The sequence below is a fragment of the Eublepharis macularius genome, chromosome 9 (genome assembly GCF_028583425.1).
Source record: "Eublepharis macularius isolate TG4126 chromosome 9, MPM_Emac_v1.0, whole genome shotgun sequence".
Classification (NCBI taxonomy): domain Eukaryota; kingdom Metazoa; phylum Chordata; class Lepidosauria; order Squamata; family Eublepharidae; genus Eublepharis; species Eublepharis macularius.
The window spans coordinates 20,615,507-20,642,042 of record NC_072798.1 but is presented as its reverse complement, the minus strand read 5'-3'; the positions used below and the strand labels follow the sequence as shown (position 1 = coordinate 20,642,042).

General features: G+C 41.1%; 1 protein-coding gene and 1 pseudogene across 1 annotated transcript in view; both read left to right on the top strand.

Moving 5' to 3' along the window:
- Positions 1 to 26,536, top strand: part of CACNA1C (calcium voltage-gated channel subunit alpha1 C) — a 681,102-nt gene that overhangs the window by 455,477 nt on the left and 199,089 nt on the right. Inside the window, exon 10 of the mRNA XM_054988003.1 lies at positions 11,035 to 11,125. Coding sequence (XP_054843978.1) covers positions 11,035 to 11,125 — 91 coding nt within the window. The remainder of the gene's footprint in view (positions 1 to 11,034; positions 11,126 to 26,536) is intronic.
- Positions 12,396 to 12,519, top strand: LOC129336384 (U2 spliceosomal RNA; annotated as a pseudogene).

Below are 26,536 nucleotides of genomic sequence, written 5' to 3'. Positions count from 1 at the left end.
GGAATGGTGCCAGTTCATTAGCCATTGTCTTATAGAATTTAGCCGTAAGTCCATCTGGCCCTGGCGCCTTTCCTAGATTTGCAGATTGTATTGCCTTACTTATTTCCTCGTCAGTTACTTCACTGTTCAACTTATTTCTCCAAGCTTCCGAGATTTCTGGAAGTTTGGTTTTCTCCAGATATGACGCTATTGATTCTTTGTTTGCTTCTTTTTTATTATACAGCTTAGCGTAGAATTTATAAAAGGCTCTACTAATGGTAGTCTGCTCCCAATACGTTTTGTTGTCTTCACAAATTTTATTTATTATTTTCTTTTCCCTTTTCTTCTTCAATTGCCATGCCAGGTACTTTCCAGGTTTATTAGCACCCTCAAACGCTTTTTGATTCAGTCTTTTAAGATTCCACTCCAATTCTTTATTGCTCATTGCTGTTAGCTGTTCTTGAAGTATTTTAATTTCCTGGTATACCTTCTTTTTCCCTGGTCTCTTTTTTAGCTGTATTTCTTTGGCTTTTATTTTCTCCTCAATCTCTTGTCTTTTCTCCTCTTTCTTCTTTCTTGCTCTACCATTTAAGTCCATTAGTATGCCCCTTACAACCGCCTTGTAAGCATCCCAAACTTTATTGGTTGGTACTTCTTTATTCATGTTGTATTGTATAAAAAACTTTGTCTCTCTTCTCAATATTTCCATATTCTCTCTTTCCTGTAACAAGTCCTCATTTATTCTCCATGCTTTCCTTTTTCTCCTTTTTCCAAATTTCCACATAATTGGGTTGTGATCTGAGCCTACCATCGGCATTATTTCTACCTCCTTAGTCCATAACGCTAAGTCTTTTGAGGCCCAGATCATATCAATTCTTGATAATGTAGAATGCCTTGCAGAATAGAAAGTAAACTGTCTACTTTTAGGATATTCTCTCCTCCATACATCTTCGAGAGTCTCTTGTTGAATCAACTCAAAAAAAAGCTTTGGCAATAGACCTCTTTTCTTTTGTGCCGTTGTAGTCTTTTTGTCTAGTTCCAAGTCTGTCACTCCATTGAAGTCTCCAGCAAGAATTATCTGGTCATATGCAAGATCGTCTAAATGCTTCCTTAAATCCTCAAAGAAGCTTTCTTTTGCACCGTTAGGTGCGTAAAGTCCGACTACCAACACTCTCTTTAAATTCCAAATGCATTCAACTGCTACAAATCTAGCTTCCACATCTCTCATAACAAGTTTTGGCTGTAGCTCCTCTTTTATGTACAACACCACTCCTCTTTTTTTCTTGTTGGAGGCCGCTGCAAATTCTTTGCCCAATTTTCCAGATTTTAAATATTTTACATCCTGTTTTCTAATATGGGTCTCTTGCAAACAAACAATATCACATTTTTGTTTTAGTAGCCAGTGAAAAATATTTTTCCTCTTATTCGGTGAGTTTAGTCCATTTACATTCCAAGATAATACTTTACACTCCATATTCATAGTCTTGGTGGTAAGTCTTTTTCATTGTCCTTAAAAAATCGCTCCATCTCTCGCTCAGATCTGATGCGTTTTTTTGCCCCTCCAAACTCAAAGGACACTCCTTCCGGTAACTCCCATCTGTACCTGATTTTCATGTCCTTCAAAATCTGAATTAGCACTTTATATTTTTTCCGGTCCAATAACACTGATCTGGGCAGTTCCTTCATTATAATAATCGTCTTGCCATCAATCTCCAATGGATCTTGAAACTGTTTTGTCACAATCCTCTCTTTCATATTTCGTGTTGTAAACTGCACAATCACATCTCTTGGTAATTTCCTCTGGGTTGCAATTCTCGAATTCACACGGTATGCCACGTCTAGGATAGCCACAACTTCCTCCTCCTCCTTCCCCAGGTATTCAGCCAACACCTCAGTCATCTGTTCTTGCGCTGACTTCCCTTCCACTTCTGGCAAGCCGCGAAAACGTAGCTGCTTCTCCATATGTTTAGTTTCTGCAACTGACATTCTCCCCTTCACCAATCTCATCTCTGTTTGTTGCGTGTCTGCTAAATTCTCCATCGCGTCTTCTACTGTTTTAACTCTCTGCTGCGTTCCTTGTAATTCACTTCGTATTGTTTCCATGCCTTTTTTCACTTCTGACAGCTCCGATTTTACTGTCTGTGTAACCTCTTTAACCTCTTTTATCAGCTCCAATTTCGTGTCCTTAAGTTCTTTAATCATATCTAAAAGTTTTTTATCCAAGTTTTTATCCAGATTTTCTATTGCCGATTGCCACTCTTTTTTTGACATCGTGGGGCTTGCTTTAGCTCGCTCCCACGAATCCGCTCTCTTCCTTAACTCCGTGGCGTAAAATTTAACGTTTTTCTGTTTTAAATGTCCCAATCTTCTTTTAAAAATAAATTTTAAAGAGTCCAAAATGTCGGGCGTCTTTTCTCTATGGTTTCTCTATGATTTTGTAATCCAAGATGGCCTACTTCCTCTTCCGCTGAAGCCGCGACCCTTCCCCTTTCAAAGATGGCGATTCCCTACTTCCTGCCCTCCAGCAAGGGCCTCTTCTCTCCAGCCACTCTATTGTTATTACGCACTTCCTGTCTCCCGTCTTCCCACAGCAGATCTCGCGATGGTGTCTTTTTCTCACAGCTCCAAAGCCACAGGTATTCAAAACAATAGTCCGATTTCTTTAATAACTTCTTTAAGCTTAGTCTCTTTTCAAATACAATTCCTGCCGAGTCTTCCCCTCCTTTTCACTAGTCTGTTGCAGTTTAAAAATCTACTTTTTTCCTTCTCTGTTTTTATCAATCTGTCCCGTATCGGAAGATAATGATCTTTACCTTCTCTTCACTTTTCTCGGGTTGTAATCGCTGTTTTGATTTTGAGTTCTCCTCTCAGCTTCTTCCCCCAATCGAAGCTTGGGTATGTAGGTCTTATGCCAGCCGAATTGGCCCCAAAACTGCCGCAGAGATTATAGCCGACCCGTCGCAAGGTGGGACCTCAAGGATCGGGAGGGGACCCGTTGTGTAGAGCCCCCCCTCGTCCGAGATCTAGCTCACCCTAGGGTCTTGAGCGTTCTTTGCCTGCTCCCCGCCTGAGAGCAGTCGGCCGCGGGCTATTTTCACCCCACCGGCCGGTTAAAACGGCAGTCCGGTCAGCTCCGCAAGTGGAGCTGCGTTAGACCTCCATGAATCCCAAACCGGAAGTCCCTGATTAAGAATACCTGAAGGGCATGTTATATTGACTGGCTTGCAGAGGCACAGACCCTTGGCTTCCCTCTGAGCCCTTGATGTTTTCTTTCTTTAAATAAACATTTTATTTTCATTGCCTCTACCAGTTTCCCTCATGAGCCTTTGCAGTGGCAGCCCCATCCCATCACCAAGTCGAGACGGAGTGCAGGCGCATCCAACCACCTCATTTCCCCCCAACTGAGTAACTGAGAGGGAGAGTTTTTCTCAAGACCTTGCAGCTGGCTAATAATGGTCTCAGTCTGAAAATGCAGGAGTGTACAGTGTATATAAACAAGATAGCAACAGTTGTGGATGAGCAGGAAAATCAGGAAGGAGGAATACTAGGGTGTATGTTTGGAGTAGGGTTGCCAGCTCCTGCATGGGAATTCCTGGAGATTTGGGAGCAGTGCCTGAGTAGAGTGGACTCAGGGGAGGGGCTGAAATGCAGCCGGAGTGTGATGCCGCTCCTTCTGTCTCATAGAGCCAACCTTCTGAGGCTGCCATTTCTTCTAGGGGAACTGAGCTCTGTAACTTAGAGATCAGTTGGAATTCTGGGAGAATACCAGTCCCCACCCAGAGATTGTTAACCCTAGTAGGGATGGTGGGAAGGGTGAGTTACCATTGTGGTACAAGGAAGCTTTCTTTTGACTGTGCAGCTGTTGCTAGCTTTTACACTTCAATTTTGCTTATCTCATCAAATAAAAACGCCTAAGCAGACTGATTTAATTTTTTAAAAAAACATTTATAACCTGCCTCTTAACATAAGCTTTTGAGGCAGCTTGCAATAAGATACAGACAAAATCCATTAAAAGACACAAAAACTATTACGAAACAGCATATTGCTTTTAAAAATGTCTTAAAATGTCATACAAGCCCGCCGCAATATAAGACGTAAAAACAACCTCTCTAATAAAATGCTTAGGTAGTCTTAGGCTGGCCTGTGAAACTATCATTACAATCCTATGCATAATTACTCCAGTTTAAACTAATTGATTTCAATGGGCTTAAACTGGAATAATTTTGCTTAAAATCGCACTGTAAGACCAGGCACTAGGTATGAAGGACTTTCTGAAAGGATGATGCCACCACAGAAATGACCCTATCCTGGGTAGCCACTTCCTTCTGGACAGGTGATGAAGGCAGCCCCACTGATGCGGGGAGGGCGGAATATAAATGTAATAAAATTAAAAATTTAAATTAAATTAAATTAATAACTATCTTAGTCCATCATATTGGAATAATGTCGTCGAGCTGCTGTGCAGCAATATTTAAGAAAGCAAGTTAAGAACATTCTGCACAATGAAATTTGCGTTCAGAATTTAAGGAAACAGAATGCTCACCCCGAGGCAGACAGTTAAACATACTGTGGAATCTTTTGTATCTACCTGGCAAGTTATCTAGAGGACAGCAGCTCATGCACCTTTTAAAGGGAGTTTCATCTAATTGTCACAAGCATATTTTTGGCATCCAATATTGGTTTAAATATTGGATAATGGAAGTGTTCTCCTTACTGAAGCACTTTTTCGAGCACCTGAATTTCCCTTGAGTTTTCCTCCACATGGTCAGTTGGTCAATCAAAATTTATGAGACCTGACAAGATCCCTACTATCAAATAGAATGGCCACCCAGCATGCGTGCCAACAAGAAGTAAGGTATTCTGGTTCCTAAAGGCCATTGTAAATAGCTAAGCTCAACAGGAAACAAAATACATTTGCAGAAAGGCAACAATATTTTAGCGCCGCTCTGAACTGAAATTCTGTATCTGCGGTAGAAAATAATGCCAGATTTGCTCTCTTCTTCTTCTGATCACAATAGACTTCTATGTACTTTTCCTCCTTCTTTATTGAGAGAGAGAATCTATTTCTGAATGTCAAAGCTACCCACTGTTCAGTTCACTTCCTGGGCTCATTTCTGATCCACATGACGTCTAGCAAATGTCATGTGTAGCCACATTTTTGTCAGTAGTGCTTGCTTGCAATCTCACCACTCACAATTCCTGCCAGATGTTTTCCAGAACTCTAAAAATGTAGTATTGTGTAGCATGTATTGTAGTATGATGTGTAGGATTCATTCCCCCCCCCCCAAAAAGTATGTAGTTGTGGCAGCAGAGAGGTTGTTATTTGTATTCTCTTTTATTTTCCAGAAGGCAAATAGTTAGTGGCAGTTAAACTCAAATTGATTCCACTCTCCCCTCAGAAATGGCTCTGCTGGTGAAACATGCCTATCAATAACACATTTTTGTTCACTTATAAACTCATACCCCACATCCTTCAAACATGCTCACAATGCATAAAACATAGAGCATAAAAACATTATTAGAAACCACAACATAAAAAAAAGCAATCAAAAACTCAAGAACTTCACACAACAACAGAAGGAAAGCCACTGCCAGTCAAAGTAGAGAGTTAGATGAACCAGTTTTCTGACATTTTATGGCTGCTTCACATGTTCTGGAGGCAGAAAAACAACAAGACTGGCAGCAATATGTGCACCAACGTATTTAATTTATTTGATTTAATTCCTAAATAATGCTTTCATGTTTCTCTCTTTCCCCTCTGTGCTGTTCTGCCAGTTTTCTCCAGGAGAGACCAGCTAGATAGTGTTATTCTTTAGGCAGAGGACTGGAATAAGTCCTCGTTAAATCCTTCTTCCTGCAAGCTACAGGATTCTGTGGAGGACTCGTGATGGTTATTGGTATAGAATGAATACATTTAATAGTGTAGATATGCCCTCAGTTGGATAGCATGTAAACAAGTCTGATGTTAGAACTATGGATGATGACTACAGAGCCAGGAGTTTTCTCACTTGGCGCATCTGTGGCTTCAAATCAATGGCGTGTTGTTTCTGGAGTTTTCTGGGTTCAGGTGTAACAAGCAGCAGAACACTGGAGGACTCATCATTTGTTATTGTGACAGCGCCACTGTTGTAATGTTTCATTCTTCCATGTGCCGTTGTTTTCATCTTGCATTCTTGATTCCCATGATGACAGATATAAGGTGGCTGTCCTACATATAAGCTGAGTTCCTTGTTTCTTTTTCTTCTGACCGTCCCTGGCTGCATGTTCTCTGTTGATGTCTTGTTCCTGGTCCTTGACCATCTTGTCTGTGAAAGGAAACGCTCCAGCTGGCTTGCCTGATAAGAAGAAAGGAAAGTTTGCTTGGTTTAGTCACTCCTCAGAACCTCATGGTAATGTTCCAATGTACTCTTGTGCCCATCCTTGTATGTGTACATGTGTGTTTATGTGTGGTATCTGTACAGTATGTTGGTGCATGTATATGTCTCTTTCTACTGCATCTGCAGCATTGTGCACTTGTGTTCAAGGTGATAACTCCCATTTAAGATCTTTTTCACATTCATGTCTCAGGTTGCCAAGCTCCAATAGGTCTCCAAAATGCTCTGTGCAAAATCTGAGGATTATTTTTCTTAATAACTCTGTTCTATATCCCTTGAACAGCCATATGCTAAAATGCTAACCATAGGATCAGTTTGTTCCATCTGTACCAAGCTGATATTTCATTATTCTGAGGGTGTCTTTTTAGCAATATTAAAAAAATAATTGAAAGTGTATATAATTGCCAGATAAAGTGTTTCCAGATGTTTAACTGTTCTAAAATAAGAGATTATACAGACTATCAAGAAAAAAAGGAGTGGCGGGGGAAAGAGAAATGAATGAATGAATTCAGAGGCATTATCACCATACGTTTTGAAGAGAGAATGCTGTCTGTTGATGTAATCCATCAGGCTTTTCTGCTATGTAGTCTGCTTTCAGTTTGATGATACTTGCATGTGCCACCCTCTCCTCCCAGACAGCTCCCAGGGAAATCAATGATGGTTGTGAAACAGTAGCACTTGGTAAATTGCATCCCATGGGTTTGATCCCGTGGATCCATTCTGCTAAGCAGAGGAGCTTTTCCTCCTATCGAAGGAGCTTTCCCCTCATGCAAGAGACTCTTCCATGCATGACAAAAACATTGGTATTAGGGAAGCCTGGCCTGCTGTAGTCATGGCTTATGCCATATTAATCAAAGACAAATTTCATACAATGAAGACAACGGGAATTGATCACTAGAATGGGCCAAAAAAATGTCAGCTTGCTTTGTATTTTCATTCTCTTCTGTTTTAGGAAAGTGGTTGATAGGAATGTTTAATGAGCATGTTTTTAAGCTAAATATGAGTTAGACTTTCCAAAGCTTATACCAGAAACAAAATGTGACAGCCCTGCACTTACCCATATTGTGAAATAAGGTAATCACCTTATTTCACATTATGGATGATTTCTTATTAAAATAATTGTGACACACATCTTTTCAGCTCTTAATATAGGGTGTTCTTGTATCTTGTATCTGGTGGGTAGCTTGTAAAATGTGTGCTTTGAGAAGCTGCCAGATCATCTGTCCAGCCTCATTGTGTTACCCTGGAGCAGTCATTTTTTTGTGTGTGCTAAGACATCATATGTACTGTTTTCGGAGATCAGAAAAGTGGGAAAGCATTAGGTGAGTTTAACTTGCAGCCCTAAAGATTCAGACTGAATTCAGGTGATTGTAAGAACACCACTGTAGAGCAAGGCAGTGGTATGATTATAGTCAGCCACCCTTGATGTTGCCAACCCAATGAACTGGGAGCTGTTTACTGCTGAAGAGAATGGTGACACCCATCCAGTTTGAGGACAAATGAATTTTGAACCTACAATCTGAAACATAGTGATGTCACTGTGTGCCAGCAATTAAGGTGAGGTTGAATGAGTACCTGTTGGTGATGGTTTAAATGTATAAGAGTCTTGCTATAGTGCAAGTTGGACTTTATGACCTTGAAGGCCCTATCCTTAGTTTTGAAAGCCCTTCTGTCATGTGAAATCACTGTTGTTCTATTTGCTTGCTCGTACATATTATAAGGCTAATATCCTGCAGCAAAAGGTGGGCTAGTCTTTTGATTTTTAACAGAGTTTCTACCCCATTCTCTAATTCAGCATCTCCATTATCTCCCCATACAGGAGAAAAATGCCTGTGTGTTCATATTTTCTTTGCTCCAATGTTTGGTCTATTTTGTCTAGTATTTATTTAATAACTTGGCAACCTTTTGGAGAATGAGATGATGAGTGAAATTCTGTACTTGTCAAAGCACAATATATCATTTTTCTTTCACTTCACTAAGGTGAACTTACCCCATCACCAACATAAATATCGGAAAGCATCTACCACAACAGGGCTCTGAATTAGCTTGGAGCTTTTAGGTAACAGACTATCAATAAATGTGCAGCATTTATAATGTTAAGGCTGAAGTCTTTATGGGTCCCTGGTTGGCACCTAATTTTAACAGTGGCCATATTTTGAGCTGAGCTACAGTCAAAGGGCTAGCAGTGTTGTTCCCACCCTCTGGCTTGCTATAATACAAACTGAAAATCTGGGAAAGGGTTCTTCATTCTTCTACTTCCTGGCATGAGTTAAAGAGACCCATGTCTGTGTCTTTGCCAGTGTGGCAGAGGTACCCAATGGGTTGAAAAAGTTTTGTGGTCAGGTGTTATGCTTGGGGGCACACAGGATGGCTTTGAGGGCTGGCTGTACCCCTGGAAATTGTCATTTGTCTTAGATTCTGGAAGAGAAACAAAGGAATAATAGTGCCCTGATATACAAGAATATAATCTGCCGGGTTAGCATTCTTTCATTGCAATTTTTAACACCTACCTTTTACACTTCCAAACATTTTAAAGGGTCCTTTAGTAATTCACTTTGCTGTAGGGTTGCTTCTCTTTCTTGAGGGTTCTGTAAAGACAGCTCGGCCCGCTTGAGCTATATTTTCTCCATTACTCCTTCAAGAGGGAATTTGCTTCAGTGGTCTCCCACGTAGCATGATGATACACAATATAGCATAGTGTGACTTATTCATATGTTCTAGAAAAGTCATTGTGGGACTTAATGACCTATGTTGTAGTGGGTGTATAGTGAAGTGGTCAACAAAATCCTAAGATCTCAATGGGGAAGAAATACATGGCTCATCATTGGTTGGCTGATGGCTGGCCAAGATGGTTAAGCTAGTTAGAGGATTGCTTCATGTTGTGCCCAGTCCACTGTCATGTGTATCTGCATCCTAGCATATCAATCATTCGATATGAATCTGCACTATATCCTTTTGTGCACTTGTTCTCTGCACCCTAACTGTGATCAAGAATGCATGTGGACATTGCCTGTCCTGCTTAAATCAACAAGTTTCGAACAAGAGCAAAAAGAAAATATCCTTTTCTCATTAACCTTCTCCCTACAATTGTTGATATGTGAATTGGTCCAGTAACATGCACGATTGTTTCATCAAGTGCCCAGCATGCAAGTCAATCTTTATTTACTTTACTACTACACAGCTGCCAAAAGTGAGTAGATTGATGTTCTGGTAGATGTAGGCTGAATTGCTGGGTGCCCTGTGAATGGATCCACCTAATCTGTATCCTCACCATGCCTGTTTGGCCTTCTAATTGTCTCTGACTTAAGAGAAGTTTTACATCCCTGAATGCAGTGACAAGGTTGCTGAAGTGTAGCAGTTTTTCAGTCACTTTTATTTGAGTTTGTTATCCTTCATTGTCCCTCTTTGGCTCTTTGCATATTTTCTGCCATGCATGCTTTTTCATATTTGGACTGTGAGCTATTTTTCTAAAATCTCTGAATGAGCCTTCACATTGGCTAGACTTAACTCCTTCCCCTCTAAAGTGCTTTCTGGTCGTTTCTCTGGACTCCCTTATTCTGAACGAGTTTGTGACTGTGGACAAGGAAAGTTAGAGACCTTGGATCATATAATAGTTTTTTGCCCTAAGTGGAGTAAGGAAAGAGAGAGATTTATTATTCCTATTATGTTAAAAGAAAAGCTTCCCTTCCTTCCTTGGGCAATCTCAGTGTTATTGTCTGATAACTTTCCTGACAATCAAACCTCTGCTATAGTGGCTTCCTTTTTAGCCACGGTGATGAAGAAACAAGATTTTCATGAGTTTAGATAGTTTAAAGTGATAATGACGAGTTATGTCTATGTGAATTGGGTATGTTCAAGTGTACAGTTCATATTCTGTTGGTGTTTGTATGGCTTCTGGCTTTGGCCGGAAAAGCAATAAACATAAAATCTCTGAATATGCACAGAGACAGCTATACACAAAAACTCACTAATAATGTTGCTGGATTGCAAAAGACAGAAATGGAAAGTTTGGGGTGATGGGTTGGAAGTAACCGGAGGCATGCATTGTCAGAAAAAGCAAGAAAAGGTCTTTATAAGTATGGTTCAGGGAAATAGTTCAATAGTTCAGGGATTGTGCCTATTCAACATTGCTTTAAACAAAACTCTTATAGTAATAGAATAGCCACGGAGCAAGAGCCAGAATAAGTGCTGTCCTAAAATTTTAGAACCATTTATGTGATATCACACAACGATTACTATCTGTTTGATGAGGCGCCATCCCAGAAGTGCTGTGAGGTCATGGGATGAGCTGCAGCCAAAGCTTTTTGTTGCATACCCATCATGTACATATAATGCAAAAGTCATGGGCAGTCATGCCCTCAGTAAGAGGAGGAATATGGAAATAGACTATTTTGATTGCACAGAGACTTCAAATGTCGATTTCATTCTTTCTTCACATAGTGTTGTGAGATGGGTCAGTATTACTTCTCTATGTAGTGAACTGAAATTGAAAGTAGATGCTTTAGTCAAGAGCTCTCATGAAATTCCTGAGAATTTTATTCAAATTGTACAAGGCCAAGATCTGCACTTTCACTGTTCCTTATTAACGTATACCTTTTAGCTAAGCTAGTGCAAGTGACTACTAATGTATTGCTGACTAATTACCAACCTTCTGCTCTTTTCTTCCCTCTGACTCTTGCAGTGAGCATGCCCACCAGTGAAACAGAATCTGTGAACACTGATAACGTGGCAGGAGGTGATATTGAGGGAGAAAACTGCGGCGCACGGCTGGCGTGAGTTTTTTCGTATATATATTTGTATCTTGGCCAATATAAAAGAATAAACTTTATGGGCTTGTTTCATGGGTAGCTTTGCCAGAGACACCTTCTGAATGAGAGTACATTTGGAATAAGGTGTTCCCTTGTTCCAGAACATCAGAGTTTCCCATAGTGAATTATGAATATTTCCTGAATCACAAAGTGAACATCAGCACTCTGCATATTTCCAATTTCCATTAATGTCCATTTAAAAAGAAAAAAAGAAATCTGACATCCATATTTACAGGACTGAAAAGGGGCACTGTGAAGAATTGTGTGTGATAATGACCTTTGGAGAATGTCCTGAGAAGAAATTCCCAATAGCTTCATCCGCATGTACTTCCAGAGAGAGTCTGAGCAGAGCTCCCCTCAGGTTGTTCTCGAAAGCACACAGCATTCTAAAGGTACATTGAAGGCCATTTCACACTTGGCCGTCATCACACAGGCCCTTATTTTGTCAGTTTTGCACTAGAAATCATTTCTTCTGTTATAGTTATTAGAACGGATTCTCCCATCTTTTGACGACTGCTTGCACTCCCAGTCAGTCACATTAAAAAGGAAAAGCACAATTTGACAGTCAGTCAAAGTGCCTCCAGAAACGGAGCCCTAAAAATCCCGCCCCTTTTGTTTAATTATTTTTTTCGCATATTTGCGCTATATCACTCTTCTCTTATACCAGTGTTGTGCTGGGCCAACCCAAAAGCCAACTGTGATAGGTAGCAGAGGTTTCCCGCCCATGGCAGAATAGCGCTATAGCGCTATAGCACCATAAGGCTGACTTTAAAAAAAAAATTACTTTGAGGCTTAATTGCGGGTCGCGCTGGGGCTTGTGGAAGTGTAGGGCAGGAGAATCAGTGTTAGGTGAGACAGATGATCGGGGAGAGTGAGCGTTTTGGTGCTGCAAAGCGTTCATATTCGATCCAGGGCATTCACATGGAAATGGATAAAGACGACATAAAGAGTCACAAAGCGTGAATTGGGGCAAATGGCGAAAGCGCAAGAGAGCCGGAATAAGGTGAGCATTCAGTGGGAGATGGCGCTAGTTTGGTGCTAAATTTATGGCCATGTGACGACGGCCCATGTCTCCTATGTATACTGGTGTCTTTTGATGAACCCTGTAAAGCATGAAAAGAAAGAGCATTTCTTGGAAAACGTGGCCATAGAGGACATGTATTGCAACTGCAGCTCCCCAGTCTTTACAGACATTTGTCTCTTCTTCATATTCTGCACCTTGGCAAATGCCAGAATCACTTCTTGGCCTTTTGGCTAACATCAAGTATACTATCTGTTCTTATCAGTTCAATAAGATGGCATGTCTCCTATTGGCTGGTGGTCAGGTCTCACCTAAGATCTTGTTGTATTCACTCCTATTATGCTGAGATGAGGCAATACAAACATTCTCTACTAAGTTATCTGTTCTTATCTATCTATCTATCTATCTATCTATCTATCTATCTATCTATATCTATCTATCTATCTATCTATCTATCTATCTATCTATATATATATATATATATATATGGTAGACATCTCTCGTAAATATGCAGTGGCTCATAGGCAACCATGACCAGAAGAGCAGGGAAGCAATTGCAGGAAAGAATAATTAGAAAGAAGCAAGGCAGTGGGGAGAAAAGAGGCAAGAAACAAGAATTAGGAAGGGGGAAAATCAGTATTAACTGAAGGCGTAGGAAATATGGGTTTGGAATAGTTCCGTGATTAGTTGAAAGTATTCCGTGACCCACATTGACTACAAAATGCAGGTTCTGCCATGTTGCATGAACATCTGACTTTTCAAAAACCAAGAGATCTAAGGGCACAAACCTCTGCTCAGTGAATACAGGAATATATAATATTAGGGCAATTCTTGCCTAACAGGTAAGAATGCGAGTCTTACAGTGCAATCCAAGGCCTGTATATTTAGAAGTAAATCCCATTGAGTTCAATGGGACTTGCTCCCTAGTAAGTGTGTTTAGGTATGTGGCCTTAGTTTGAGTAGAAACATTTGTTCTCCAAAATCTTGCAGAGGTATCTATTGGTTCAGTGGCTTACATGATGGAAAATTAGGATTGATGGGCCCAGTAGTGCTCTCTACTGTACTTATTTTTTATTTACTACATTTATACTCTGGCTTCTCCCCAGTAGGAACCCAGAGTGGCTTGCATTGTTCTCTTCTCCTCCATTTTATCATCGTAAGAAGCCTGGGAGGTAAATTACAATGAGTATGTGAGGGGCCCAAGGTCGCCCAGAAAGCTGCCATGACAGAGTGGGGATTTGAACCTGTGTCTCCCAGATCTTGGTCCAGCACTAACCACTGCAATACATACTGTAGGGTAAAAGCAGTCTGATAAAGTTGTCTTAGACATCCTGTTTTTCTGCCATCAAGATTATAACTAAAATTGATTCCAACCAGGCTTCCAGCTCTTCATTATGGATACTGTTTTCTGTCCTGGGGCTTTTTCAAACCAAAGGATGCTTCTGTAGCTTCCTTTTGCTGTCTTTTTGGATTCCCATGACAAAGGCCCCGTTAGCTTCCTAGAGAAATTTATCAGGGAAAATAATTTTCTGAGCAGCAGTTTAGAATTACTGTCTTCTTTGTAGTTCTTCTGTGAAGTGCTATAGCAATGAAAAGAAAGGCTTACTAACAACAAAGGTACTTTTTCAAAATATTTTTGTAAGTATCTCTTTGAGAAATTAAGATTTCTTCTGAAGCGTGGCCACCTCCATGGAGTTATGTGCCATACCTTTCCCAGAGCAGTCACAACAAGCATCTTTCTGTTGATAACTCAACATGCAATTGAATATTTACTTCTCTAGCTTTTCTAAACCTAAGGGAGGTGGGGTGGGAGATGCTGCCCTGAGGGACTACCAGCATCAAGGCCACCAGAAAAGATTTTGGAAAATGAATTAAACATGAGTCACTTTGATTTGCCTGTTGTGCCTTTAATCCCATTTATCAAAACAAAAAGCTTATTCACTTCTATCCTGGGATACACCAGGGATCTGACAGATAAGAGTTCCATATTAAAAATGGAGTCTTTGCAGGCAGCTGTTTAAAAACACTGGTGCCCCCCCCCTTATGAAACAGCCTACCTGAAGAGGTCAGGAAAGCTCCCACTCTCCTGGCTTTCCACAAAATACGCAAAAATTATTCAAGAGGACTTTTTACTCATATAAGAGGGCTGTACTATAAGGAAGTGATCTCAAAGAGATGCAAAGAGAGAGGGGGGCACGGACTACTATGCTGCAAGGATGATCCTATTGGGTTTCTATGTTGTTTAACATGTCAGTCTTAGAATTGCTAATGCTCTGTTTCAGCATTTCTTCAACTCTGTGTTGGATTTCTGCTGGTTCAAATCTTTGCATTTACATGCCCTATTACATTGTTTATTGAAATGTCTTTGAAATTGACTGTACTGACTCACATTGTGTAATCTGCTTTGAGTCTCAGTAAGAAAGTTGAGTTATAAATAATGTAAATAAATAGTTTCTTACACCTGAGGGAAAGATAACAAACAAAATATATTAAGATATTAGGAAAGGAATAATAACAAACATTAAGTTTAAAGTAGTAGCAGCAGCAAAGCTAATGGCAACTCTACATGCAGGTATTAAAATTGCTGAAGGCAAAACTTAGAGTTGACAGCCTTCTGTCTAATTCTGCACTCATCTGTCTAGAAAAGTGGAATATAAGCACAGTTGTTTATCATCATCATCATCATCATCAGGGCTTTTTTTCAGGGGGAACGCGGGGGAATGGAGTTCCAGAACCTCTTGAAAATGGTCACATGGCTGGTGGCCCCGCCCCCTGATCTCCAGACAGAGGGGAGTTTAGATTGCCCTCCGCGCCACTGGAGTGGTGTGGAGGGCAAACTCAACTCCCCTCTGTCTGGAGATCAGGGGGCGGGGCCACCAGCCATGTGACCATTTTCTCTGAGGGCAACCCACTGAGTTCCACCACCTCTTTTCCCAGAAAAAAAGCCCTGATTATTATTATTATTTAAACAAAACTATTTATACAGTACCTTCATTTTTCAAAGCACATTTTTTCTTGCAATTCTTACATTAGTCCTAGAAGGTAGGCCAAAATTATTCTCATATTGCAAACTGGGAACTGAGAAAGACATCTCCCAGATCACCACTCATTCTTATAACTACTCTGCAATACCACTAGCTGAATACATGTGATCCCAAATGGTTAAATGACGATGCACAAAACTCGCGCGAGGAAACGCAATATTTTGCATTTTCCCCGCAACGAGGCGCGACGTTCCGCGTGAACGTTAGCCATCTGGAATCGGCCCTGCAATAGACCATTAAAACTGAAAAAACAGACAAGAAAAAAAATACAACTATACAACTTTCTCTTGGAAGAATACCCTGCTTATGAAATTAACTGTAAGATACCCCCTAAAAAGAATGTCCTTCCATGTCTTAAGGAAGGCAGACAGTCTACCAATCAAAAATTTTTATTGGATGGGTCAGTATACACAAATCATAATATTCAATATCAATATCCATCACATTATATCACTCCCACCCATTCCCCCCCTTTTCAGTTGACTTCCAACAGTTTTCCATTCCCTTCATCTACATTACATCACTATCTCCTATAATATTAATTTCTAATTAATTATAATATATAGTATAACATATCTATATCTACCATGTTTATAATAAGTCTCTAATATTACTTTCAAGATTATAATATAAAATATACTATATCATTCTTACTTATACACTATTCATATTTTCACCTCTAACTAATATAAAGTAAAGATCTCTTCTCCCCTCTTAACAACTATCCAAAGACCACATTTTGCCTTTCATGTCCCACTTTTTTTTCCACATAATTCTTAAATTTCTCCCAACTCATAGCATATTCCACGGTATCTTGTTCTTTCAACTTCCTTGTTAGCTTGTCCATTTCTGCCATATTTAGTAATTTCAAAATCCAATCTTCCACTAGGAAGGCAGACAGTATAGAGGCTCTCCACACCTTTTTAGGGAGAACCATTCCATAATACTAGAGCTTTACCCACAAAACAGCAGGCACGTGTTGTGACTGAACAAGTTGATGGAAGGGAGTTCTCAACAAGGAGAATGCCCTGGGAGAATCTGAAGCGGTAAACAGGCTCATAATGTAAAAAATAAGGACACAGGAACAAAACTCTGCAAAGGGCACACAAATATATTTATGTCATATACATACAATGAACAAATCTCACTCATAGATTCAATGAGACCTATTGATTGCATGTCATTTTTTTAAAGGTCCTGTGGGAGAAATCCAGGACTGGAGATTTTATCCTTAGTGTTCAGGGAGCAGTAAAAAAACAACTCTCCTTCACGTGCTGTCAGAAGTCATTGAAAGTGCAGAGAAGGGGCTTCCTAAAATCCTAACTGCCCCCCCCACAAAGTTCTACATGCTTACCTAGATTTGTTATCACCTCTGTTAAGAATTGCTTCATCACATAAATATCACATAAATATGGAAGAGTGAACCAGCTTCAGACTTCTGAATTAGGCAAATACTTAGATTTTTAAGGTCAACACAGCTGATGAAACTTTGGGAAAATTCACATCTTTAGAGTCTCTCTACACAAGACATCTTTGAGTCTCTGTACACGAGGCCTCTTACATGAGGACTCTCAAGTGTAAGGAGACCCAAGGAACGTGAAATTGACAGAGCCTTCGGGGAGGTGAAGATGAAATTAACAAACCCTTTAAGGAATGATCTCTGCTGGCCGTGTCTTTTTAAACTACCCTCCTGTATAGAGGTGAAATTGACAAGGCCTTCAGCTCTGTCTGTTTAACCTACAGTTCCTGGCTAACATTCATAGTTTTCTGTCTATTCATGAACAGATGGGTAGAATAGCTTTGCTGAAACCTCTTGTCTAAGGAGGACACAACTACAGACCAGAAGCAATTGAACCAATAACGAGTAATGGACTGAAATGATCAGGGTTTTTTTGGCAATTTTGCTTTGGCCAAAATTTCCATTTGAAGAGAGGACAATCTGCTTGATTTCCATAGGGAAAGCTCAAAACAATAAAATCTGGGAAGTGGGAGGAGGAGCTATTTAGTTATAACGGCTGCATCCTGGAAACCTGGTAAATAATGAAAGCGCTCTCTCAGCTGCAGCAGCCACCAGTCTGTCAGAGTATTTCCCCTGACAGTTACGTTTTTCTGGCTGACGAAAGAATTCCTGCATACCCTTGCAACACTCATTGTCAAAGTCTGGAGAAGCAGGAAAGAGCTGATTTACTGGACTGTGTGATATTTGGGATTTAATAAACAAAAGCACATTTGAAAATAGGGCTTTGCTTTCGTGAAGGTTATCTAGCTTCTTTCATTATCAAACTCACTTGTGGAATACATACAGTTTGGCTCACATGTTATCCTGAGAGCTGCCCAAACTTACCCTCCCTCAAATATTCTCAACTGGATTTTTGAAATTCTGTCCAGGTATCTGTGTCCACATCCAAAGGTTCTGTGCTAAATCATGCCACAATTTTTAACTCAAATAAATTATGCAAACCATGCAAATTTGGATTGAAAAAATTGTAGTAGCAGCAGAAAATGAGACTAGGGGGGGTGGTGGTCCCAGGAATGAAATGGGACCTCTTTGGATGTGACCTCATTGTAGTTGTTGAGCAGAAACTGTGTGTATGGCTTTTTCCCGTGTGAGGTTTAAGAGTTCTTTCTTTAAAAATATAAAAAGTTTGATTTTCAAGATTTAGCAGCACCTTTTTAAAATATACAGAGCCAAAATGTAACCAAATGTAACAAAACATAACTACTCAAGATATTTTGTTTATATCCATTTGATAATGATACATAGATTCTCAGCACATTCCTGCCCCAGAACATTTCCGTTGTGAAGGGGCTGAGGTGGGTTGTGTTGTGTTTAGATAAGAAGAATTATTAAGAAATATATATTAGAAACTGCATTAGGAAATATGTTGACCATGTTAGGTTGTACACTTCCGAAAGTCATTTTTTCCAAAGTCTTCATGAATCTATACCAAGATCATTATCAAACTGCATGTTACAAATTGTATGCTGTTACACCGCCCTGAGCTCATCTGACAGGGAGGGCGGTCTAGAAATGCAATAAATAAATAAATAAATAAATAAATAAATAAATAAATAAATAAATAAATAAATAAATAAATAAATAAATAAATAAATTCATCCTAAAATAATTATGTTCTGTCATATATACTTTAGACAGTTATATCAAATTTCAAGCTTTACATTACATTATAGCTTTCCATGCCTTGGGTCATCTGTTTCCATGCATTAATATTTCTTAAACTTTTACATTTCAATAAAATAATCTAATCATATCAAGTAGCTCTTTAAAATGTTCTACCCATTCTGTTAAATACAAAACAATCCAGACGAAATTAAATACTTTTAAGTCCCATTTTTCACTCAAGAGGCTTACAACTTCCCCATTGAAATTCATTGGATTTAAACATGCATAATGTTGGCTAGATTGTGGCCTATTTTAATGGAAAATAACTGAATCATGTATTGATTTTCTAAGGAAATACAAGCATTCAAATTACAATGTATAGAGCATTGCTTGCTTGTTTGCAAAATTTATATCCCACCAAGGTGGCTAACAATGAAAAGGAGATTATAAAACGTTTCATAAAATCAGTAAAATTAAAAATAAAACATATAAAGGGCAAGTAATTAAAAAATAGGACAGGAAAGCAAGGTCATGGAGGTTATGCCAAATGAAACAAGCAACTCTTCACTCATCCGTGGAAGACAGTGATGGAAGGGAACAAAAGGATTTCCACAATCTTGATGCCATGACCAAGAAGTCCCTCTCTTGGGTTGCTGCCCACCTAAACTTAAAAGATAGGGACGCCTGAAGCAGGATCTCAGAAGATTCTTGTTGCCCCCCTAGTCAGAATGAGAGACAGACACAGAGTTTGGGTTCTAAAATGGGCCGCTTTATTAAAATAACAACCAGCAAACATCAACTACGGCAAGGGCCTAACTAGCGGTACAGGTCAGGCCCTGGGGTCACTCCTGGACCCCGCCCTGACCTGTCTGGGCGAGACACCCGCTGCCCCGGTGCAAGCCATCCGTCAAATGGCTGGGACCCGGCCTGGCCAGGCAAAGTGGTTCACCCCTGTAAAGCTCCCCCACCTGGCCATACGGCAGTGGGGGGAGACTGGCTTGTCCAGGGTTCCCCACCCAGGGCGTCTGTCCTTGCAACTGGGCTGTACAGCAGCCAGCCGCTCCTGACAGACCCCAATTCCCCACCAATGGGGAGGTGCCAAGGGTGCTCACCGGCCCGCTACAGATTTCCCCTAACTGACATCCTGCTCCCTGGGAAATTAACTCAGACCCATCAGCCAATTAACCCCACGAGTCTCCCAGTGCGAGGTAGGCAAAAAAAACTCCCTTCCCAATGCCAATTAGGGACAAGGAGATAAAAAATCCCTACCTGGCCCCAAAAAAGGTGACCGGCTAATCCCTCACTGAAATAGGGTGAGGTGGGTAGGCCGAGCACGAGGCAAGACTGCAGCCCTGGGGGCGGAGCGGCCAGTTTATGCTGCAGGACTCCACCCCCAAAAGCTGAGCCCCGTATGTAGGGCTAGCCTTCTGTCTCCATCCTTCCAGGGAGGCAAAAGACTGCCACCCGCCTAAGTGGCTTATGCCACTGGCTTGGATGGCAGGATAGTTGTCAGGTAGGTTCATATAGGAACAGGTGATTCTAACAAGTTGAACCATGGTGAATAGCATGGGGGACAAGATGGATCCTTGTGGGGTTCCATAGACCAAAGGCCAAGGACCTGAGCAGCAATCCTCCAACACTAACTTCTGAAACCTACCTTCCAGGTGGGACCGAAACCACCATAAAATGATGCTTCCCAGACCAAACCTGAAAGGCAGTCCAGAAGGTTACCATGTATTGAAAGTTGCTGAAAGGCCCAGTAGAATCGACAGGGTTGCCCTCCCCGATCTATCTCCTATTGCAGGTCATCCAGCAGGGTGACCAAGGCTGTTTTAGTCCCATGTTCAGGCCTGAAGCCAAACCAGGAAGGATCCAGATAGTTAACTTCATCCAGAAAATCTTGGAGTTGTGTAGCTGCCACCCATTCAATCACCTTGCTCAAGAATGGTGCATTGAAGGCTGGTCCTATTCAAATCTCCTAGATCCAAGATAAGCTTCTACAGTAGCAGCCAGTTTGGTGTAGTGGTTAAGAGGGGCAGGACTCTAATTTGAAAAGCTGGGTTTAATTCCCCACTCCTCCACTTGAAGCCAGCTGGGTGACCTTGGGTCAGTCAATAGCTCTTTCAGAGCTCTCTCAGCCCCACCCACCTCATAGGGTGATTGTTTTGAGGATAATAATAACACAGTTTATAAACTGCTCTGACTGGGTGTTAAGTTGTCCTGAAGGGTGATATATAAATTGAATGTTGTTGTTATTGTTAGCCTCCTTCAACTTTGTTTCATATTGCTGTCTTCTAACATGGCAGATTGTTTTTCAAATTTATAAATTCAAAAGATCTGATGGGATAGTGAGAATCCACTGGTTTCTCAGAAAATTTCATTTTCCAATTGTTTTACCAAAACTAGCAGTGGCCACTATATCGTACAGTCTTCTTCAAGATTTTGCAGAGAACTTTCTCACTAAGAATCTACCAATCATTTGTGAATATTGTCAAAAACTACTTCCCCGAGAAAGAGCTTCAAGCCTAAAAGATATTCTGATTTGGGGGATTTTTCAATAAATAGTGAGTGAGTTCCCCACAAGCCATTTAATGTGTAGTCGAAGGCTTTCACGGCCGGAGAACGATGGTTGTTGGGGGTTTTCCGGGCTGTATTGCCGTGGTCTTGGCATTGTAGTTTCTGACGTTTCGCCAGCAGCTGTGGCTGGCATCTCCAGAGGTGTAGCACCAAAAGACAGAGATCTCTCAGTGTCACAGTGTGGAAAAGATGTAGGTCATTTGTATCTACTCAGGAGGGGTGGGGTTGAGCTGAGTCATTCTGTAAGAGTTTCCCAGGGTGTGGAATGCTAATGGCGGGAGGCTTCCCTGTATCCTGAGGAGGTCCTTTTGCATATGGATTGGTGCTTGATGTGCTAATCTTCTCTGCAGGGCTATTGTCGGGTGTGGAGTGTTTTGTTGGCCTTGTGTTTTTCAGAACTGGAGCCCATGCTCTGTTCATTCTTAAGGTTTCTTCTTTCCTGTTGAAGTTTTGCTTATGCTTGTGAATTTCAATGGCTTCCCTGTGCAGTCTGACAAAGTAGTTGGAAGTGTTGTCCAGTATTTTGGTGTCCTGGAATAAGATACTGTGCCCTGTTTGAGTTAGGCTATGTTCAGCCACTGCTGATTTTTCAGGCTGTCCAAGTCTGCAGTGTCTTTCATGTTCTTTTATTCTTGTCTGGATGCTACGCTTTGTGGTCCCGATGTAAACTTGTCCACAGCTGCAGGGTATACGGTATACTCCTGCAGAGGTGAGGGGGTCTCTGCTGTCTTTTTGCTGATCGTAGCATCTGTTGTATTTTTCGGGTGGGTCTGAATACTGCTTGAAGGTTATGCTTTTCCATAAGCTTTCCCATCTGATCAGTAATTCCTTTGATATATGGCAAAAACACTTTTCCTGTAGGTGACTGTTTTTCCTTGGTTGTTTGATTCATCCTGGGTTTGATTGCTCTTCGGATTTCATTTCTGGAGTAGCCATTTGCCTGAAGTGCGTGGTTTAGATGATTAATTTCCTCATTGAGAAAGCGCGGCTCACATATCCGTCTTGCACGATCCACTAATGTTTTCATTATGCCTCTTTTCTGTCGGGGGTGGTGATTGGAGTTTTTGTGTAAGTACCGATCAGTGTGAGTTGGTTTCCTGTAGACCTTGTGACCTAACTGAAAGTTTGCTTTGCGGATGACCAAGGTATCCAGGAATGAGAGTTTTCCCTCACTTTCTTTCTCCATTGTGAATTGTATGTTCAGGTGGATGTTGTTGAGATGATTCAAAAACTCCCTCAATTCTTCCTCCCCATGGCTCCAAATGATGAATGTATCATCCACAAACCGGAACCATACACTGGGTTTGTGGGGTGCTGATTCTAGAGCTGTTTTTTCAAAATGTTCCATGTAGAAGTTTGCTATAACTGGGCTGAGTGGGCTCCCCATGGCCACCCCATCCATCTGTTCATAGAATTCGTTGTCCCATTGGAAGTAACTGGTTGTCAGACAATGATGGAATAAGGCTGTTACATCCTCTGGGAAAATCTGATTAATCAGTGCAATAGTGTCTTTTACTGGAACCTTGGTAAACAGGGATACAACATCAAAACTGACAAGTATGTCTTGTGCATTGAGTTTCAGAGAACTGATTTTGTTGATGAAATCTGCTGAATCTTTGATGTAAGACGAGGTTTTCCCGATGTGGACCTGCAGGAGATCTGCCAGATGTCTAGCTAATTCATATGTCGGTGAACCAATGGCACTCACAATGGGTCGGAGTGGGACTGAATCTTTATGTATTTTGGGGAGTCCATATAGTCTAGGTGGCTGTGCTTCAGTCTTGCATAGTTTTCTGTGCGTGTCGGGATGTAGTGTTCCTCAGTGTTCCTTGTAGTGAGGAACACTACATCCCGACACGCACAGAAAACTATGCAAGACTGAAGCACAGCCACCTAGACTATATGGACTCCCCAAAATACATAAAGATTCAGTCCCACTCCGACCCATTGTGAGTGCCATTGGTTCACCGACATATGAATTAGCTAGACATCTGGCAGATCTCCTGCAGGTCCACATCGGGAAAACCTCGTCTTACATCAAAGATTCAGCAGATTTCATCAACAAAATCAGTTCTCTGAAACTCAATGCACAAGACATACTTGTCAGTTTTGATGTTGTATCCCTGTTTACCAAGGTTCCAGTAAAAGACACTATTGCACTGATTAATCAGATTTTCCCAGAGGATGTAACAGCCTTATTCCATCATTGTCTGACAACCAGTTACTTCCAATGGGACAACGAATTCTATGAACAGATGGATGGGGTGGCCATGGGGAGCCCACTCAGCCCAGTTATAGCAAACTTCTACATGGAACATTTTGAAAAAACAGCTCTAGAATCAGCACCCCACAAACCCAGTGTATGGTTCCGGTTTGTGGATGATACATTCATCATTTGGAGCCATGGGGAGGAAGAATTGAGGGAGTTTTTGAATCATCTCAACAACATCCACCTGAACATACAATTCACAATGGAGAAAGAAAGTGAGGGAAAACTCTCATTCCTGGATACCTTGGTCATCCGCAAAGCAAACTTTCAGTTAGGTCACAAGGTCTACAGGAAACCAACTCACACTGATCGGTACTTACACAAAAACTCCAATCACCACCCCCGACAGAAAAGAGGCATAATGAAAACATTAGTGGATCGTGCAAGACGGATATGTGAGCCGCGCTTTCTCAATGAGGAAATTAATCATCTAAACCACGCACTTCAGGCAAATGGCTACTCCAGAAATGAAATCCGAAGAGCAATCAAACCCAGGATGAATCAAACAACCAAGGAAAAACAGTCACCTACAGGAAAAGTGTTTTTGCCATATATCAAAGGAATTACTGATCAGATGGGAAAGCTTATGGAAAAGCATAACCTTCAAGCAGTATTCAGACCCACCCGAAAAATACAACAGATGCTACGATCAGCAAAAGACAGCAGAGACCCCCTCACCTCTGCAGGAGTATACCGTATACCCTGCAGCTGTGGACAAGTTTACATCGGGACCACAAAGCGTAGCATCCAGACAAGAATAAAAGAACATGAAAGACACTGCAGACTTGGACAGCCTGAAAAATCAGCAGTGGCTGAACATAGCCTAACTCAAACAGGGCACAGTATCTTATTCCAGGACACCAAAATACTGGACAACACTTCCAACTACTTTGTCAGACTGCACAGGGAAGCCATTGAAATTCACAAGCATAAGCAAAACTTCAACAGGAAAGAAGAAACCTTAAGAATGAACAGAGCATGGGCTCCAGTTCTGAAAAACACAAGGCCAACAAAACACTCCACACCCGACAATAGCCCTGCAGAGAAGATTAGCACATCAAGCACCAATCCATATGCAAAAGGACCTCCTCAGGATACAGGGAAGCCTCCCGCCATTAGCATTCCACACCCTGGGAAACTCTTACAGAATGACTCAGCTCAACCCCACCCCTCCTGAGTAGATACAAATGACCTACATCTTTTCCACACTGTGACACTGAGAGATCTCTGTCTTTTGGTGCTACACCTCTGAAGATGCCAGCCACAGCTGCTGGCGAAACGTCAGAAACTACAATGCCAAGACCACGGCAATACAGCCCGGAAAACCCCCAACAACCATCATTTAATGTGTACTTGGCATCAATTGTTCCCTCAGTTTACACAGATGATCCAGATGATGTTGCTGTCAATCTGTTCAATATTTTCTAGTTTTTTTTCCTGCCTGTTTAAAGACTTCATTGGTGATGATATTTTCTACTTAAAATGCAGTATCAGACCATATGGATAGTCAAAACTCAGGGTGGAAATACATGTTACCAAGTACCTAGGGATGCTCAAGTGAACCTCATTTCACGTGTCCCCCCTAAAACTTCCTATGCACTTGTTCACACAGTCACAATTCAGTTTGCTCTGTGTGAGTACATTCATGCGTTCGATATCAGCTTCTTCTCAACTGTTAAAAGTATCCCAGTTTAACTCCCACACCCATTCACTGAAATGCAGATTTTGACAATTTCTCACACCTTAAATAAATGCAAATTGGCAAGTCAAAGAAGCCTACGGTACTTGTTCTAGCAGTGAGGGACTCACTTGCAGATGCAATCATACAAAGGGAGTTCCTGTGAAAACAGTAGGCACATGCACCAAGCAAGAACAGCCTGCATGTGAATTAAGGACCACGCATAAAATTCTGCACTTGAGTGTCCCCAGGAAATTTGCAACATCTATTTCTACTCACAATGTGAGTGTTCTCTGAGCTACAGCCCCTTTGACAAGTTCTTGTCTTTCTTCTCCTTCCCCTTTGATTAATTCTGTTTTCTTCAGCCTTTCTAATTCTCTTTCACACTAATGAATAAATGCTTGATCATCAGCTCTTACTGGAATTGGGAGTTTAAGAAATGTGTATTTTTTATTGTGCAGCAAGTCAAGTCACTGACCTTTTTACCGTTTTCATGCTAAGTATTTTGTAATAGTGTTATAATGCTAATAAATGATAACATTTTAAAATGGTGCTGACTTTCGCGTACAGGAAGCAATTAATTAGTCTGAGAAGAATGGGCAATTGTAGGAACTTGTAGGGAAAAAGAGGACAGAGAAAGTTTTACTGAGCAACGATTACTTTCTACTGACCATGTGGTAGGATCTTGCCTGGTGGAATTAATTTTTTTATGGGGAATTTAGCAGTATATTATGAAATCCCCTTTTCAATTCCATGTGCATCTATATATGGAAAAGAAACAATTGAGCAGTGCAGAAAGGTTGTAGCATAGAACCAGTGCTGATCTGCACCATTTGGGTTCTTTTCGTCCTTTCCCCTGTGGTTTTCTGCCTGATGAACAAAGACCAGGGCTCATTTTGAGGGGGAGCGCACAGGAACGCAGTTCCGGCAGTTCCCCAAAGAGGTCACATGTCAGGTGGCCACGCCCACATGAATCTCAGCCATTTTGGGCTCGTTTCAGCCTGGATTGGGTCTGAAACAGCCCGGATCGGGCCTCTGATGGGTGGTGGATCACTCTCCCACTCAGCAGCGGCCTGATCCTGACCATTTTGGGCCCCTTTTGGCCATTTTCAGCCCCTTTTTGCCATTTTGGGCCCAATTTTGGCCCTGAATGACCAGGATTGGGTTCAAAACAGCCAGGATAGGTGATGTTAGGGAGTGTGGCATATGCAAATCAGTTATGCTAATGAACCACGGCCAGTGATGGCAAGGGGCGTGGCATATGCGAATGAGTTATGCTAATGAATTATGCTAATAAGTTCCTCCAGCTCTTTTTCTACGAAATGACCCCTGACAAAGACTATTTTGTGTTTAGGGAGTTAAGGGAGTTTGCAGATAAAAAATACTTTGAACATTTTATTTTCGGGTTGGTCACCAGCAATACCATTCTTGTCTACTGTATGAACAGAATTCCAATACAAGGGGAATCAATTGCATTGTCAGTATACACTAGAATGTAAGTCCATGAATGTGCTGAATAACCCAAACTAGTGAGTGAATATGTCACTACTCTGATGTCATCCGTATCCAGATGATTTCAGTTGGAAAGGAAAGAGCCAACAAAATGTGAAACAGCAAAAGTTGGGGGAATGATTAGGTAAACTGTTAGAGTGGTGGAGATAC